The sequence below is a fragment of the Pipistrellus kuhlii genome, unplaced genomic scaffold (genome assembly GCF_014108245.1).
Source record: "Pipistrellus kuhlii isolate mPipKuh1 unplaced genomic scaffold, mPipKuh1.p scaffold_m20_p_19, whole genome shotgun sequence".
NCBI classification, from domain to species: Eukaryota; Metazoa; Chordata; class Mammalia; order Chiroptera; family Vespertilionidae; genus Pipistrellus; species Pipistrellus kuhlii.
This window is the reverse complement of record NW_023425504.1, coordinates 21,876,584-21,894,529: the sequence shown is the minus strand read 5'-3', so window position 1 is coordinate 21,894,529 and position 17,946 is coordinate 21,876,584. Positions and strand designations below refer to the sequence as shown.

General features: G+C 40.2%; 1 protein-coding gene across 1 annotated transcript in view; it reads right to left on the bottom strand.

The window, feature by feature from the left end:
* KIAA1210 (KIAA1210 ortholog) overlaps window positions 1-17,420 on the bottom strand; it is a 30,946-nt gene extending 13,526 nt beyond the window's left edge. Inside the window, exons 1-6 of the mRNA XM_036443225.2 lie at window positions 17,360-17,420; window positions 13,733-13,904; window positions 9,419-9,542; window positions 8,977-9,105; window positions 8,010-8,156; window positions 449-646 (exon numbers count right to left, since the gene is read on the bottom strand). Coding sequence (XP_036299118.1) covers window positions 449-646; window positions 8,010-8,156; window positions 8,977-9,105; window positions 9,419-9,542; window positions 13,733-13,904; window positions 17,360-17,420 — 831 coding nt within the window. The remainder of the gene's footprint in view (window positions 1-448; window positions 647-8,009; window positions 8,157-8,976; window positions 9,106-9,418; window positions 9,543-13,732; window positions 13,905-17,359) is intronic.
* Window positions 17,421-17,946: the final 526 nt, after the last annotated feature.

Below are 17,946 nucleotides of genomic sequence, written 5' to 3'. Positions count from 1 at the left end.
GGTTTAGGTTAATAGATGAGTTTTGAATGCTTGGAGTTGTCCCAATGAGTGGAACAGTGCTGCAATTTGTAACACATAGGTCTTACTTGATTAATAATTAAAAGAAACATAATTTTGGGCTATGGTTGAATATCCTCTACAAAGAGGGTTGAGTGAATTCCTGATGCTAATGCTAATACAAGCAGTTTCTAGGAAATTAGGTTATTGCTTCTATTTTCTTCAGTCTCTTTTATGTAAGTTCCACATGCATAGGACATTTCAATCACTAGATTTAAGTTTGGTCACCTCTCTGGGAGTGTCAATCCTGGGACAGTGCCCTCGACTTCACTACCCCAATTTAGGCTATGGATCCTCCAAATCACACCACTTCCCTAGGTGCAGTTTGCAAAGTTTGGAACTCATCCTTAATCACATAGGAGTTTATTCCCAGGCCTCTTGAAGGACTTACAGTCGCTTGAAGGTACTTCTTTTGTTTTCGGGGGTTTAAAGCCATCTTGTGTCGAGCAGCTGAAGAATCCAAACAGCCCTGGGAGGTAGCTGGGGTGCTGAAACTAACGGATAGCTGGGGGCTGCTGGGAGAGGTGAGCGTGGCAATTGTTGTCAAGGACTGTGTACGCATGGGTATAGATGGGGGCTCAAAGGAGCTCTGAAGAAAGTGGAAGAAAAGAAACGAGTCAATTCTGTACGCTATCACTGGTCTCCAAAGTTGGACATCCCTCTGGCTGAAGAATTCCTAAAGCAGAAATCCTTCATAAACAATTGTCCCTTTTTACTACAGTAATATTGACACTTCAGGTCAATAGGCTCATTAGTGGCAAGGGACACAATTTCTGATTTTTTCCTGGTAGGTGAAAACAAGAAACAAGAAGTTCAGGTTGCATCTCTGTTTAGAAAGTATTCAGTGGCTCCTCTTTGCCCTTTGGATAGGAGTCCAACCACTTAATGAAGTTTACAAGGTGACAGGGTGTGCATGTTCTCTTGTCCTGTGCTCCTATTTTATTAACAGGAGGGGCTGATTGGGATGAAGGCACAATCTGTGTCAGTAAAACCCATCAGCATTCATTTCTCTATAAGAGGGTTCATTGGATGCCGAAACTGGTTTGGCTCAGTGGATAGAGCATGGCCTGTGGACTGAAAGGTCCCAGGTTCGATTCCGGTCAAGGGCATGTACCTTGGTTGCGGGCACATCCCCAGTGGGGAGTGTGCAGGAGGCAGCTGATTGATGTTTCTAACTATCTCTCTCAATTCCCCTCTGTAAAAAAATCAACTATATATATATATATATATATATATATATATATATATATATATATATATTTTTTTTTTTTTTTTTTTTTTTTAAGAGGGCTCAGTGGAGGGAAGAAAATAAGATTGGAAGAGGGCTTGCCTGTAAGCGAAGTTTACATAAACAACACACCACCTTTACTTACTGTATATTACTGTTCATGGATACAAGACTAATGGGAACACCCTGAGAAACTGAGTGCTCCCACCCCCAATGGTGTGGATATGGAGCATGCCACCTTGTCCTCATTATGGCTGGCTTCCACCTCTGCAAACTATCTGATCCTGGAGCTCCCAGTTGGGTTTCTCTATAGGAGCTTCAAAAAAGTATCCCCTGGGATTCCTGACATAGCATTTTTCACTCCTCAAAAATACACCCCCAGAGAACCTCTTGTTCCTAAGAATCTCCAGATATTTGTGTTAGCAGAAGCCCCTTTAAAGATCAGGTGCTTAACCACCAGTTCCCTTAAAGCAGGAACCAGAAATATCTGAAATCCCTCTGGGAAATAGGGCTCTTTCTAAGGCCCTACCTTTTCCCTCAGCCATATTGGTTAGGAGGATCCTAGAAAAGTTACCACAGGAGCCAACCATAGGATTTTATGAGATAGTCAGGAAATCAAAATGAATCCTTTTTTGGCAGGTTTCTGAAAGAAAACTGAGGGAAGGAAATGGAATTCCTTTCTCTACTTTTCCTTCCCCACACCTCCTCCCAACCTGCATGCTGAGAACCAACACACCTTCTATGTACCCAATGTCAAATGTTTTCATTCTTTCTCCTGTGTTTTTGAGGGAGGTTGGCACAGACAACTTCTGGTTAATAGCTAGAGTTAAATAAGGTCCTTTCACCTCAACATCTGTGAGATGTGCCAAGCCTGGTGCCTACTAACCTAGAATCTTTCTGGAGGAGGAATCAGGATTAGGCCTTAGGCTAGGGGAAGAGGTCCATAGCACTGGTTGATAGGGGTGCTGGACACTCCTTTGTGGTTAATTGGAATAAGGCTGCTCTTTGGAAAAATAAAACACATTTTAGTATTTTCCTCCTTCTGTCATGTTTCTAGACCCAGTAAAATAATATAGTTCAGTCAACAATACACCTGGCCCTGGCCAGATAGCTCAGTTGGATAGAGCATCATCATGATACAAAGTTATGGTTTTGATCCCCAGTTAGAGCACATACAAGAATCAACCAATAAATGCATAAATAAGTGGAACAACAAGTCTCTCTCTCTCTCTCTCTCTCTCTCTCTCTCTCTCTCTCTCTCTCTCTCTCTCTCTCTCTCTCTCTCTCTCTCTTTTCTCCCCATCTCTCTCATCAATAAAAATTTTAAATTAAAAATAAAATAAATGTTAAAACTTACTACTACAAAGCTACAGTAATCAGAACAGCATAGTACTACCATAAGGAATGGAACAGAACTGAGAGCCCAGAAATAAACCCATTCATCTATTGATTTGCGCCAAGGGTAACAAGACCATTAAATTGAAGGAAGAATAGACTGTTCAACAAATGGTGCTGGGATAACTGGACAGCCATGTGCAAAATAATGAAGTTATGTAGACCATATTTTACACCATATATAAATAACTCAAAATGGATTAGAGACCTAAATATAAGAGCTAAAAGTCTTAGAAGAAAACATCCAGGTAAACCTTCATGATTAGATTTAGCAATGGTTTCTTAGATATGACACAAAAGCATAAGTACCAAAAGACAAAAAAGGAATAAATTAAACCTTATCAAAATGTTTAAAATTTTGACCAATTTTGTTCTCTTGAATAGAGTTTAAAGACAACTCACAGAATAGGAGGAAATACTTGCAAATTATATATCTGGTAAGAGTCTACTATCCAGAATATATAAAGAATTCTTACAACTCAACAACAACAACAAAATCTAAAATGGGCAAAGAACTTGAATAGGCATTTCTCTAAAGAAGATACACAAATGATCAATAAGCACATCAAGAAACATTTAACATTATTAGTCACTAGAGAAATGTAAATCAAACCACAATGAGATACCACTTCATACTCAGTAGAATGACTATTTTTTTCTTTTTTTTTCTTTTTTTTTCTATTTTTTTTCTTTTTTTTTAGAAAAGGGAAATGAAAAAAGTTGTCCAGCAAGTAGATATATTGAAACCCTCATCCATAGCTGCTGGGTAGCTGCTAGGGAAAATTGTTTAATGGCTCCTCAAAAAGCTGAACATAGACTTACCATATGACCCAGCAATTCCACTCTGAGGTATATACCCAAAATAATTGAAAACAGGTGTTTAAACAAAAACATATACATGAATGTTCACAGCAGCAATATTTATAATAACCAGTATGCAGATATAGATGAATAGCTAAACAAAACATGGTACATCCATACAGTAGAATATTACCCAGACATAAAAAGGACTTAAGTATTCATATCAATAATAATAAAAGTGTAATATGCTAATTAGACCAGACAGCCGAAGGACCTTCCAGACATCCTTCCGGAAGAAGCCACAGTAACAGGGACCGAGGCAGAGGCAATTAGGGGTGATCAGGCAGGCAGGCAGAGTGGTTAGGAGAGATCAGGCAGGAAGAGGGCTCAGGGGCAATCAGGCAGGCAGGCTGGTGAGCAGTTAGGAGCCAGCAGTCCAGCAGTCAGATATCCCCTGAGGGGTTCCCGATTAGGAGAGGGTGCAAGCTGGGCTGAAGGACCCACCTCATGCATGAATTTTGTGCATCTGGCCTCTAGTGTGCTATAATATGGATGAACCTTAAAAACATTATGCTAAGTGAAACAAGCCAGACACAAAAGACTACATACTGTATGATTACATTTATATGAAGTATGCAAAATTGACACATCCAGAGAGGAGGGAAGAATGATGAGTGGCTGTTTAATAAGTATGGGGCTTCCTTTTGGGGGAAACAAACTATTTTGGAACTAGATAGTGGTGATAGGTGCACAATGTTGTGAATATACTTAAAGCCAAGGCATCAGCCGAAACCGGTTTTGCTCAGTGGATAGAGCGTTGGCCTGGGGACTGAAAGATCCCAGGTTCAATTCCGGTCAAGGGCATGTACCTTGATTGCGGGCACATCCCTAGTGGGGGGTGTGCAGGAGGCAGCTGATCGATGATTCTCTGTCGTCGATGTTTCTGACTCTCTATCCCTATTTCTTCTTCTCTGTAAAAAATCAATAATATATATATATATATATATATATATATATATATATATATATATTAAAATCTATTCACTTTATTAAAAAAAAAGCCAAGGGATCATACAACTTTAATATGAAAAATTGTTATGTGGGAGAATCCAATATGGCTGCAAAGGTAAACACCTAGCTACAGCCGCACACAACAATTTCAATAAAATACAACTAAAATATAAAACGGACATTACTCAGAACTACAGGAAAGTCAACTGACTGTAAATTCTACAACGAGAAGCAAGGAGAAAACCAGAAGGAAGCGCGGAGGAGCTGTAAAAGCCCAAGGTACGGAGACACGCAGCGCACGGAGAGGACGGAGCCAGAGAGGAGGGAGGCCGAGTGCCTGGCTGGCGTTCCCTAGCTGGAAGGAGATAAAAGCTCCAGACTGTGCTGAACCCCAGACCTGACAGCGCTAAACCCCAGTTCTAGGCCAGACCCTGGGGACCCAGGCTCAAACAGAGGGAGCCGGGGCTGTGAGGCAGAATCCCAGGGGAGTGGAAAAAGACAGAGCTCCCGGAGGTGTGCACATCGCTCACAGAGGATGGATTGTTGACTCTGCTGCCAGATTGCCCTGGCGGGAAGGAGACAAAGGCTCCAGACTGTGCTGGGCCCCATTTCCGACTGCTCTGAACCCCAGTTCTAGGCCAGACCCCGGGGACCCAGGCTCATCCATAGGGAGCTGGGCTGTAAGGCGGAACCCCAAGGGAGCGGCAAAAGGAGGTCCAGAGGCATTCACATTGCGGGCAGAGAACGGGCGGTTGGCTGTGCCGCTGGATTGCCCTGGCGGGAAGGAGACAAAAGCTCCAGATTGCTCTGAACGCCACCTCCAACTCCACTTCCAACTGAACTGAACCCCAATTCCGGGCTCATCAGGGGAGAGCCTAGACTGTTTGGTAGCAGGCAAAAATCGAGGGCACCTTTCTCTCAGAGGTGCTTGCAGCGAGTACTAAAGGACCCTGGGGAATACTGACACTCAGGAGCTGCATAGGGCATGGCTGACAGAAGCCAAGGCTGTAGGCTCCACCATGAAACCCTGCACCATCCAAGCAGAACACAGAGACTTTTAAGGCTACCAACTCAGGGAAGCTGCAAAAATGCCGAGACAAGGAAACAGATCACAAACGAAAGAAATGGAGGACAAAAAGCGACTGGATATAGAGTTCAAATCTACGCTTATAAGGATTTTCAAGAATTTTCTAGAAAAGGGCAATAAGACCTATGAGGATATGAAAAGGGATCAACTAGAATTAATAAGGAATCAACAAGAAATAATAAGGGATCAACAAGAAATAATAAGGGATCAACAAGAAATAAAGAATACATTGTCTGAAATAAAAAATATTATACAGAGTCCTAAAAACAGAATGGAAGATCACAAGAATCAAGTCAAAGATTTGGAACATGAAGAGCCAGAAGACACTTCTCCGCAGAAGCAAGAAGGCAAGAGAATCCAGAAAATTGATGATAATATAAGAAACCTCTGGGACAACTTCAAGCGAACCAACATCAGAAATATGGGGGTCCCAGAAGATGAGAGAGAGCAAGATACCGAAAACATATTGAAAGAAATAGTGACAGAAAACTTCCCCCACCTGGTGAAAGAATTAGACTTACAAGTCCAGGAAGCGCACAGAACTCCAAACAAAAGGAATCCAAAGAAGACCACACCAAGACAAATCATAATTAAAATTCCAAGAGCAAAAGACAAAGAGAGAATATTAAAAGCAGCAAGAGCAAAGCAGGTAGTTACCTATAAAGGAGCACCCATACGATTGTCAGCTGATTTCTCAACAGAAACCATGCAGGCCAGATGGGAATGGCAAGAAATATTCAAGGTGATGAATAATAAGAACCTACAGCCAAAAATAATCTACCCGGCAAAGCTATCACTCAGAATTGAAGGCCAGATAAAGAGTTTCACTAATTAAAAAAAAAAAAAAAAAAAAAAAAAAAAACTAAAGGAGTTCATCACCACCAAACCAGAATTATATGAATTGCTGAAGGGGGTTCTTTCGGAAGAGAAAGTAAATAAAGATAAAAATTATGAACAACAAATACATAAATATCAACAAGTGAATCTAAAAACCAAGGGAATTAAAAAAAACTGATGAACAATATTAACTGGTGAATATAATAGAATCAGAAGTATGGAAGGGGAGTGAACTGATGATTCTTGGGGAAAAGGGGAGAGGGGGATGTTGGAAGAGACTGAACATAAACTGTGCACCTATGGATGAGGACAATGGAGGGTGGGGAAAGGACAAAGGGTGGGGTGGAAACCTGGTGGAGGAGAGCAATGGGGCGGGGGGTGGGGGAGAGGAACATTTGTAATAATATGAACAATAAAGATTTATTTTTAAAAAATTGTTATGTGAATCTTACTTCAATAAAAATTATCTGCCGAAACCAGTTTGGCTCAGTGGTAGAGCGTTGGTCTGCGGACTGAATGGTCCCAGGTTCGATTCTGGTCAAGGGCATGTACATTGGTTGTGGGCACATCCCCGGTAGGGGGTGTGCAAAATGCAGCTGGTCGATGTTTCTCTCTCATCGACGTTTCTAGCTCTCTATCTCTCTCCCTTCCTCCTCTCTGTAAAATATCAATAAAATCTATTTTTAAAAAATTATCTAATTCAATCCTTCCATCAATTCAGACTAAATGTCCTAAGTCATCTGATTTCCTGTATTCTGCAGGAAAAAAACAACAACTTATAATCATAGCCTAAATCCATGAATCAGTGAGCATCCATGCCAGTCTGTGCTTTACCTTTGGTCCTAACCTAATTGGTATTTTGTTTGGTTTGGTTTGGTTTGGTTGGCATATCTAACTGAAGGCTACGTCTCTCTATAGAATCTTTTAACATCAAAACATAGTTTTTTGCTGACTGGCCAATTATCTTCATTATAAATTACCTTTCTGTTTACTTTTTAGTTTCCAATGTTAATTGTTTAAAATTCTACTTCACTTTAAATGCTCTCTCACGTTCAATAACAAAATTAAATTAACTATGTATTAGTTTGAGAATAGAAATGTTGATATGGGCACAATCTATTCATTCCAATTGTTGATGAATATTATTTGATTGACAAACTTAGATATATGAAATACACATGCATGCCCTCTCATATGTCAAATGAATTTTTTTCATATGGGTATATGTCTCTCAAATAATACTACATTCTCTAACCTTAAGATTTTGGAATTTAAATCTGTAGAGGTTTTACTTCCATCAAAATCTCCATTGTTTTCTTCCTGAAATAACTGATAACATCTGGAAACTAATTTTGTTCAGATATTGCCTTCTATTGCTTATAAATTAAAGACTAATTATTTGGCTTTTAGAATTGGATAGAAAATGTAAATCATCATGTAAATAAAACACCAAGAATGGCCTCTCGTTCCCCCAAATCTTCCTAGTATTGAGCTACAGCAGGAGAAAATAAAACTCAAGAAGAAACTATGCCTCTGACTTGTGCTCCACCTACCACTACCCCCACACAACCTGCCGCTTAGGATAGGGCTAACCTTCTTCATTGTCAACATTGGTGGAAAATCCTTCTTTCTTGGGGTCTCAGGTGACTCATCATCAGAAAAGATTTCTTCACAGTCCTGTGAGATTGTGTCAGATTGTGTAAGGTCGATGTTGGAATGGCGTGCTCGCAGTGGTGGAATCTGTTAAGGAGGAGTATAAAAGGAAAAAAGTTAAAATTTAGATACTTTCCTCAGAATTATGGGTGTTTTCTTATTGCTTAATGGTTAAAGGACTAAGAACCAAAAGTTTAAAAACATGCTAAAGAATCTTCTACCTCCCTGTTTTCACTTCTAGCACCTATTCAAACGAAAGATCAATAGCCTTAGCTCACACACCAATAGCCTTTTCTCTGTCTTTCCCTCCCTCCCTGTCCCAAATCAATCAATCAATAAAAAATAAACCCAAGTAACTTTTTTCCAAATACAGAATAATCAGCTCTCCAGTGGAGAAGGGTCTCTTCCCTGTGTGGCCTTCCCAGAGATCGAAGGAGGGAGAGACATAGATTTGTTGTTCCACTTATTTATGCATTCATTAGTTGATTATTCTATGTACCCTGACTGGGGATTGAATTCCAATGCTGCATTTTGTGAAGACTAAATTATGTAACCTTCTCTCTGTTGAAACAGGTACAAAAAAGTTGAGCATCTTAGAGACTGTGCTAATGGAAAGACTATGGGTTTTTAAGTCAACATAACTGGGTCAGATTTCCAGGTCTATCACTTACTAACTGGGAGATCCTGAGCAATTTCTTAAACCTCTATGAGTCTTTATCAATCCTCACAAGCAACCCTTTGAGGTAGATATTAATATTATACCCATTGTAAACGAGGAAAGGAAGATTCATGCAAGTTAAGCAATCAGTCCAAGGTTACAGAGCCAATGGGTAGCAGATCAAGAATTCAAGTATAGGTATGTCTATTTGACTCAGATGCCATACTTTGAACAATTCTACTCTATTACCTCAGTGATCTTGGAGCCTCCAATCCAGATTCCTCTTCTTTGCACGTAATGGGGCATAACTCCAAGCAGAGATCCAGAAACAGATCTATGCAAGCTGCTAGTGATAGACAGAGTTCTGGAAACAGATCTCTGTGGAAGAAAGAAAAAACATGGAGGTTGGAATACTTGCACATTAACAGTGAGATGTCACTGTCATAATACTTAAATTTTTGGGTGTGTCAAAGGAGTGAATATGATAACACTAGTCAATACTATGTGCCAGGCACTAGGTAAGCAAATCCTATAAAGTACATTCTCTCATTCAATATTTACAAGAGCCCTATGGGGGTATAATCAGCGGAGAAGTAGGGCCAAATTCTTCCCTCCTTTTTGTGGTGGGGTAAGAATAAGAAATGGAGGAAGAGCAGTCCAAATAGGCATTGATATTCAAGTCCAGTATTACCTCCAAAGATCTGACACTCTGGAGCTCTGGAGAGGGGTATATTTTACGTCCTGGGCTTTCAGGCTCAGACTCCAACATGAAGATGCTTTCATGGGACAAGGATTTGCTCATGCTTCTCCTGACACTAGAAAAAAAGGAAACAGTCTTGTAAAAGCAGCCCAAGGGCCATAGGAACCAAAGACACATGTATATCTATAATCCTACCTAATGAAAGAGTAATATGCAAATTAACCATCACTCTGCTACACCCACCAGCCACGCCCACCAGCCAATCAGAGCAGGTATGCAAGTTAACCCCAACCAAGATGACTGCCTTCACAGAGACCAGGAGGGAGGCTTGAGTTTCCCCGGCAACAGAGGAAGCCAAGCTTTCCACCTGCCCTGGCTAGTCTAGGCCTCCACTGCAGGCTACAAAATTTCAATTTTAAAAGATAAATATATCCCAAATACCAGGGCTTCCACTTGGGTTGCCAGGGGTGGAGGCATGGCTTGCCTGCAAACCACCACAGGAACCTTGCCCAGGCTGCCCCATGCCCCAAGGGAACCCTTACCCTGAGCCGGGACACCCTTCAGGGCAAACCAGCTGGTCCCCACCCATGCACCAGGCCTCTATCCTATCTAATAAAAGAGTAATATGCAGATTGACCATCATTTCAACACACAAGATTAAGATAGCTGCCTTCACGTGGTCAAAGATCCTGCCCCCATGTGGACACAAAATGGCCACCACAAGAAGGCCTGCAAGGGGGGGCAGTTGGGGGCAATGAAGCCTGCAGGGGAGGGCAGTTAGGAGTGACCAGGCCAGCAGAGGAGGGCAGTTGAGGGCAAACAGGTTGTAAGGGGAGCAGTTAGACATCAATCAGGCTGGCAAGGGAGTGGTTAGGTGGTGATCAGGCTGGCAGGCAGAAACGGTTAGGGGCAATCAGGAAGGCAGACAGGCGAGCAGTTGGGTGGCTAGCAGTCCTGGGTTGTGAGAGGGACATCCCTCGAGGGGTCACAGATTGGAGAGGGTGAAGCTAAGAAACATCCCCTCCCCACCCCCCCTACCCCAAGCACGAATTTCGAGCACCAGGCCTCTAGTATGGCCTATAAAAGACATCACAGAAGGAGTGTGGAGATGCATAAATGCTAACACAGAAAGTTGTTCATGAGATATTAAATGAAATTTCAGCTACCTTTAAACTTTTTTTTTTTTTTGCAGAAATGAACAAGCTGATCTTAAAATTCACAGTGAAATGCAAGAGAACAAAAATAGCCAAAACAACCTTGAAAAAGAAGAAATTTGAGACTCACATTTACCACTGTCAAAACTGACTACAAAGCTACAGTTTAGCACTGGTCTAAGAATAGACACAGATCAATGGAATAGAACTAAGAATCCATAAATAAACTCACTCACCTCTGGTTATTAATTTTTAAAAAAGGGTGTAAAGACCATTCAGTGGGGGAAATAATACTTAGTTGGGACACTTGGATAGCCACGTGCAAAAGAATAAAGTTGGACTCTTATCTCACAATATATAGGGTATCCTCCCAAAATGTATACACATTTGAACAGCTGATAACTCACTTAATTTTCACTCTTTTTCAGGTTTAACTGATTTTAAATAATGGGTAAAGCCATATTAAGTTTTGAACAAAGAAAATTCATCCTAAAGTGCCATTAGACTTTTTTTATAGGGATTCATAAAAAATACAGTTTGCATTATAAAACTGGCAACAGTCAATGAATTGAGTGCACACAAATACTGAACAAAATGATTCCTGATGCTTGAGATTCCATTGCTTCATTATCAGTAGTGCCTGGACCAGAACAGTCATCTGTTTGAAAACAGATATTGACAAAAGAACTTATTCATTTCTATAGATAGTTTTAATTTTTTTAATGAACTGTATGTTCATAAACACTGACTTTATAATATTCAAAATGTATATACATTTTTGGGACACCTTGTATATAAAAACTAACTCAATATTGGTCAAAAACCTAAATATGACAGCTTAAACACTTAGAAGAAAGCATAGGGATATATGTTCATGACCTGAATTTGGCAATGTCTTAGGTATGACAAAAAAGATTAAACGACAAAAGAAAAAATAGATAAATGGATTTCATAAAAATTACAGTAAAACCTCAATATAATGGACTAATTCAAGCAAAGGGATGTCCGTTAAAGCATAAAGTCTGTTATATTACAAAGTTAGGTTTTCCAAATGCATATGTTAAAAATTGAAAAATTAGTTTACCTGTTTTTCTTATGTAGACATGTTTGTGTAATTAAAATTATGAATGTATAAAAATTTTAATTTCACAGAAAAGTTTTCTATATGTATTACCGTAATTTTAAATTTATACTGAATAGGCCTAGTAAATGTGTGCATTCACCAGTCACTGCGATTAACAAATGCACAAGGCTGAGGTGTGGCTTAGCATCTGTGGAACATCTGCATGCATTATAACTGCTGCAGAAAGTCACATCATGTGACAACAGAACTAATTACTGCTGGAGATGTTGTGTAATCACATGTTAATCATTCACCCAACATTATTTACAAGCAAGTGACTCTTGGATTTCAATATGTAGACTATAGTTGAAGAAAATTCACATAACATTTAAGCAAGAAACTGGGGTCAGGAGTGATCCTCAGACATCCCATGTTATACTCAATTAATTTATGCTCCTTGCAAAATAAAGATCTATCTCAGTTCCTTAGAAAAGCGCCCTTACTCATGTATGAGCTCGCTCATGCACTTATATGCACTCCCTTTCCTTCTCATTCTTACTTTCTCCTTCCCTCCTTTCCCCACCCACCTCAGAGAGATGCACCTGCACACACCTTAGTGTGGAGAATGTGGCAGACTAAATGGACCATTTTGGAGGGGGAGGGGCAAGTAAGAAGGGGAAATATACAATTTTACAGAGAGGAAGGGAGAGGGATAGAGAGTTAGAAACATCGATCAGCTGCCTCCTGCACACCCCCTACTGGGGATGTGCCAGCAACCAAGGTACATGCCTTTGACTGGAATCGAACCTGGGACCTTTCAATCTGCAGGCCAACGCTCTATCCACTGAACCAAATTGGTTTCGGTGTGGGAAATATACAATTTTAGTGGAGGCAGCCCTTGCCAATCTGTAGAGACAGCATAGAGTCAACCCAAATCTCCCTCCCAACCCCACCCCCTTCTGTTTTTAGCAGGGCTTGTCTTAGTCTTATTTAGAGCTATAAAGCCATGGTCTATAATGGTATCATTTGTGAGGTATGAAACAGCCCCTGTCCAAAACCATCTCTACCATTAGCAAAGCTATCTGAAATTCTTCATATTCATTGCACTCATTAAGGTCCTCTTAAGGACATTTATTTGCTAACTGTTAGGGGGCAGTATAACATGTTTGCTAACTGTCCCATCACCACTAAGCAAAGCCTTAAGAGAATGAGAAGCAGCACAGGTGAGCTCTGTGGAGAGTTCATATAAGTCTAGAGTTTAAGGTCAGGAGAACAGGCCCAAGTGGAACTCCATAGAGGGGGATCCAATTGAACTAGGAACAGCTGGTGGTACTGGGTATCCAGATTTTCCACAATATGATGTGGAAAATGGGGCATCACAGATGAAACTTTGAATAGGGGTGGCAGGGGCAGAAACAATTTTCCCCATCCCTTTGTGAACAGTTGTAACATTTCCCCTAGACTCCTGGAATAGAGGGAGAAATGGATTTGGGTTCTTTGTTTGCTTGCTTATTTATTTGTTCATTTTTACATTAATACAGTGACTTCACACTTATACTCCCAACTCAGCTAGATGGCTTCACTGATACTTTATTCACGCATTCTGAGATCTAGCTCCCCTCACCCAGTAATCACAGATCTGCAGTCTGAGGGCCAGGTAAGCAAACAAGACCAAGCTTCCTGAATAATGTAGGCTATTATTACCTTATAAAACAAAGGCCTACAGCTCATGTGGTAGACCCCATTTCTCAAGTTCTTGTAGCTATGACAGGGGAGAGTTTCCTTGATCAATGCACCCTCCACCGAGAGCTCTTAGGGAATGGGGTCTGCATTTACCATGTTCCAACCCATTAAGCTGTGCAGCCCAGAGGACAATTCTACACATGAGCACAGAGAAAGGGGACTGGGAAATGGCTGCATTGACAATGGTCATCGACCCAGCCTCCACAGTCATGGAGGCCAAAAGTCCTTGGAACCAAAGGCTCATCCGTCATTGGCTACCAAAGGGGGACCTGGGTCTAGCAATCTGCCCCTTACCCTGTCCCCATCCCCCTCTAACCCCCTCACACCAGTCCCCCCAGAGATTACCTAAACGTAGGTTGTTGAACTTCCTGAACCAGATTCAGAGAAGAGTCGTTGATACTGCTGTTGGACGAGCTTGGTTTCAGGCTGCTGCTTCTTCTCTGGATACCTTCAGGCTCTTTTCTCTTCTTCTTGCCAAAAAAATTCTTGAAGGCTTTAAATTTAGATTTCTTCTTTCCTAGAAGTTAGGAATGAAAGTGATACATAGTGTGATGGTGGAAGGGAAGGCAAGAGAGAAAATAGGGTCTCCGTGATATGAAGAAGGACTATGATCCCAGGTGCCTGGCAGATCTTAGCTTTTACTACCAGGGACCACAGCACCATTCATTTGATTTGTTCTGTTTTTTATTTTTTATTTTAAAATATATTTTATTGATTTTTTACAGAGAGGAAAGGAGAGGGATAGAGAAGTAGAAATATCAATCAGCTGCCTCCTTCATCTCCTACTAGGAATGCCTGCAACCAAGGTACATGCTCTTGACTGGAATCGAACCTGGGACCTTTCAGTTTGGAGGCCAACACTCTATCCCCTGAGCCAAATCAGTCAGGGCTGGTTTGTTCTTTTTTTAAAAAAAAATATGTTTTTTTAATTGATTTTAGAGAGAGGAAGGGAGAGGGAGAGAGAGAAACATCGATAGGCTGCTTCCTACTGAGGATTAAGCCTGAAACTCAGGCATGTGCTCTGACCTGGAATGGACCTGGCAACTTTTTGGTATGACAAAGTATCTGATTTGCTGGTAAGTGCAGAAGCTCAGGCCCCAGCTTCTGTGTGGTGTTTGGGCCTAACTCACTAGGCTTTCACTTTTCTCTCAATTTCACATTTCTCTCTGCATACCTAAAACTTGAGTGTTAGCACTAAAAGAGCATTTGTATCTGAATGTTCTCTAGTCTGCACACTAATTAGTCCATTCATCTATTCCACAAATATTTATTAAGATCAAGTACTTGTACATTTTGGGTATCATGTGAAAGGAATAAGATATAGTTCTAAATCTTAGCTACTGTCCCCTCATCAAGGTAGGCAGGCCCTCTTTAAAATCTCTTTAACAAGTAGCACAGTGCAAGGCAAGCTGCAAGATGCCAAGTCTTAAGCCTTCTCTGGATTAGGCGACCTCCCCATCATGAACCACATCAGACTCCATGTATGGAGACCAGCCCTGGGTGTGAGCTGGGAACTGTCCAAATGCTATGTTACTTTTGAGTCCTTAATGGAATCCGAGATAGTTGCCATGTATTCAAGTGTATAAATTGGTCTTTCAAGCTTTCTTTGTAAAGGGATGCCTTTAAATTGCCAGCAGCTGAGTCCTGTGAGGGTTGGTTTTAAGATTTGCTAAAAGTGTAATGGTAGATAGACCTATACAGCAGATTTGGGTCAAAATTCACACTTGTATCCAGCAATGTTTATGTAGGTCACCTATACACTGGGTACTTTATGCTCCATAAGGTACAGCAGTGGTGGGTCAGTGAGCTGACAACTGAGAGCTGACAGATATCTGGACTTCTATAACTGAGCCATTCATTTCCCTATCCAAGCCTAAGGACTATGTATTCTCAAACAGGCAGTAGCTTTCAAAATCCTCATCCAATGAGGGCCTGCAGTGTGTCACATGCCAGAAAATGGCCCATGGCAGTAAGGTTTACCCCCCTAGAGAAGAAAACACCATTAAATCCAATGATGGAATCATTGCTGCTAGATTGTATATTTGCTTACCCACCATGCACACAGGCAGCTCATCTAAGTTGAACTTAGCTTTAAAAATGCATCACATAATGGTAACCTTGTTCTCTTGCACTGCTGCTTGGAAAGAAAACATTTCTAACTAGCTTTCCTGCCCTTCAACCTCCCAATAACCACCTTATACTCTGGCTAGCAATGACTAATACTAAAAATGTACCCAAATGTTTAGACTTTAAAAAAAAAAAAAATCTTAGGGCCCCGGCTGGTTTTTCTCAGTGGATAGAGCACAGTCACTCAGACTGAAGGGTCCCAGGTTTGAATCAGGTCAAGAGCACTTACCTCGGTTGCAAACTCAATCCCTGGCACTGGTGGGGGTGCATGCAGAAAGCAACCAACCAATGTATCTCTCTCATATCGATGTTTCTCTCATATCGATGTTTCTCTCCCTTCCACTCTCTCTAAAAATCAATGGAAGGATATCCTCAGGTGAGGATTAAGAACAAAAAATCTTGGGCATTTCCTTGCCTTCATTCTTCACCAAGCTGCATTGCATTGCCATCTTCTTTTGTAGGCCTATGTCTAGCTCATATACAAAAAGATAGGTCAGTTGGTCTAGTGCTTGGGCTGCCTAGGTGAGGGGGCCTATCATTCATGTATTTATTTCATTTGGTATATATTTTAAGTGTCTAATCACTCTCTCTGAGGCCCAATACTAAACAATGGTGACACAGAGATGAATACCCAAACTCTCTCCTCAAAGATCCATGCACCATGCCCAGTATCCTCCACCCCACATCATTAGTGAAGTCAGGCCTCCAGGAAGCCTTCAAAAGGTTCCCCTCTCTCTGTGCTTCCATACCAAGGCCTTCTACACCATACACTACTAAGAAAGTGCAGCAAAAATTGAGAACAACTCAGTGAGTTGTTAAAATCAGTTTTGTCTTTAACCTGTTAACCGAGCGGGACCTATAAATACATCAAATGTAAACAATATCGGGAACGGGTAGGACGTATGAATACGTCCTGGAAATATATGTTGCGCCCTGAGAGAGACGGTATATATTTTTTATAATCTTTATAATTGTAAAATTTATAATTTTTTAATTCGATGTTTCCATTTTTTTGTTGGTATTCTTTTCTATTTTTTTGTAATTTTGTATTTTCCTTTGTGCTTTATATATAAATAAATAAATAAATATATATATATATATATATATATAATTTATTTTAATTAAGTATAAATAAAAAATAATAATAATATGAAATTACGTCCTCCGGGCGTGACGTACTGACAAGTCCTAGTGAAAGAGTACGCTCCCATTACAGGTTGCGTAATTAAAAAGGGAACTCCCCGGTTAATTAAGTTCAGTATCTCATTTCATGTCTTAGATTCCTCTTTTTCTTTTTTTATAAAAATAAAACTTATCATTGTTTAGTGACTTTTGCCTCCCTTTCTGTCACTCATGGACACCCATCACTCATAGTTTGCGCCATAATTTAGGCAATTATAAATAGCTGAGTAAGTTTTGCAATAATAAAAGTGTTAACTGAATCCTATTTAACAGAAGCCTATGGTGGCATCTTTTCTTTCCATCCCCCATTTATACTTGGTTAAATCTGGGTTACCAACTATATTAAAACCTCAGTTGAATCTCTCTGATCATGGGCTGCTCTGATTTTTTTCCCCGATTAAACAGAAATACTTCCCCTGCCTTAGTAAGTAGAACCTATTAACCATCCCCAAATAAGACTGCAGGGCCTCAGGCAAACTTTTGAGTATCAGATTGGAAATGAAAATGCAGAGGTTAAAAGACTAAGAAGTAAATATGGACTGAGCCTAATATTAGAAATTTGATATGAATTTGTTTGCTTGTGATTTGATTTTCTTTTCTAGAGTTGTTAAACATAGTAAACAAATCTAGTTCTAGTTATCAAGATTTTATTGAGTTACTTACCCTCATCATTGGCCTCCAGAACTTCCAGTTTGGCAGAAACTTCCCTTAGTGATGCATCCATAGTAGGATCACTAAAGTAAAATATAGGGTTGAGTCTGATTGGTTAATTCTTGATACCAGAAATCCTTATATACAAGTATAGGTACCTTATTTTTTAAAGCCACTTTGGAGCAAAAAAGGTAGATAATTATTATTATTTTGTTGTAAATCAATTAAAATTATACCTATTTTTTGTCAGATCAGCAAAATGTGTAATATACAACTGAGCTACCTAGCCAGGGCAAACTGGGTTTTTGTTTGTTTTTGTGGTGGTGAAAATGTCCTAAAATCAGTTGTCATGATGGTTACACAAATCTTTGAATATATTAAAATGCATTGATTCTTATACCTTAAGTGGATTAATTGTATAGTATGTGAATTATATCTCAATAAAGCTATTAACCACCCCCCCCCAAAAAAAAAGATAAATGTAAAAACTTGATCTAGCCCTGGCCAATGTGCTCAATGGTTAGATCATAGACCTGTGCACCAAAGGGTCTCAGGTTCTATTCCCATTCAAGGGCACATATCTGGGTTGCAGGTTCAAT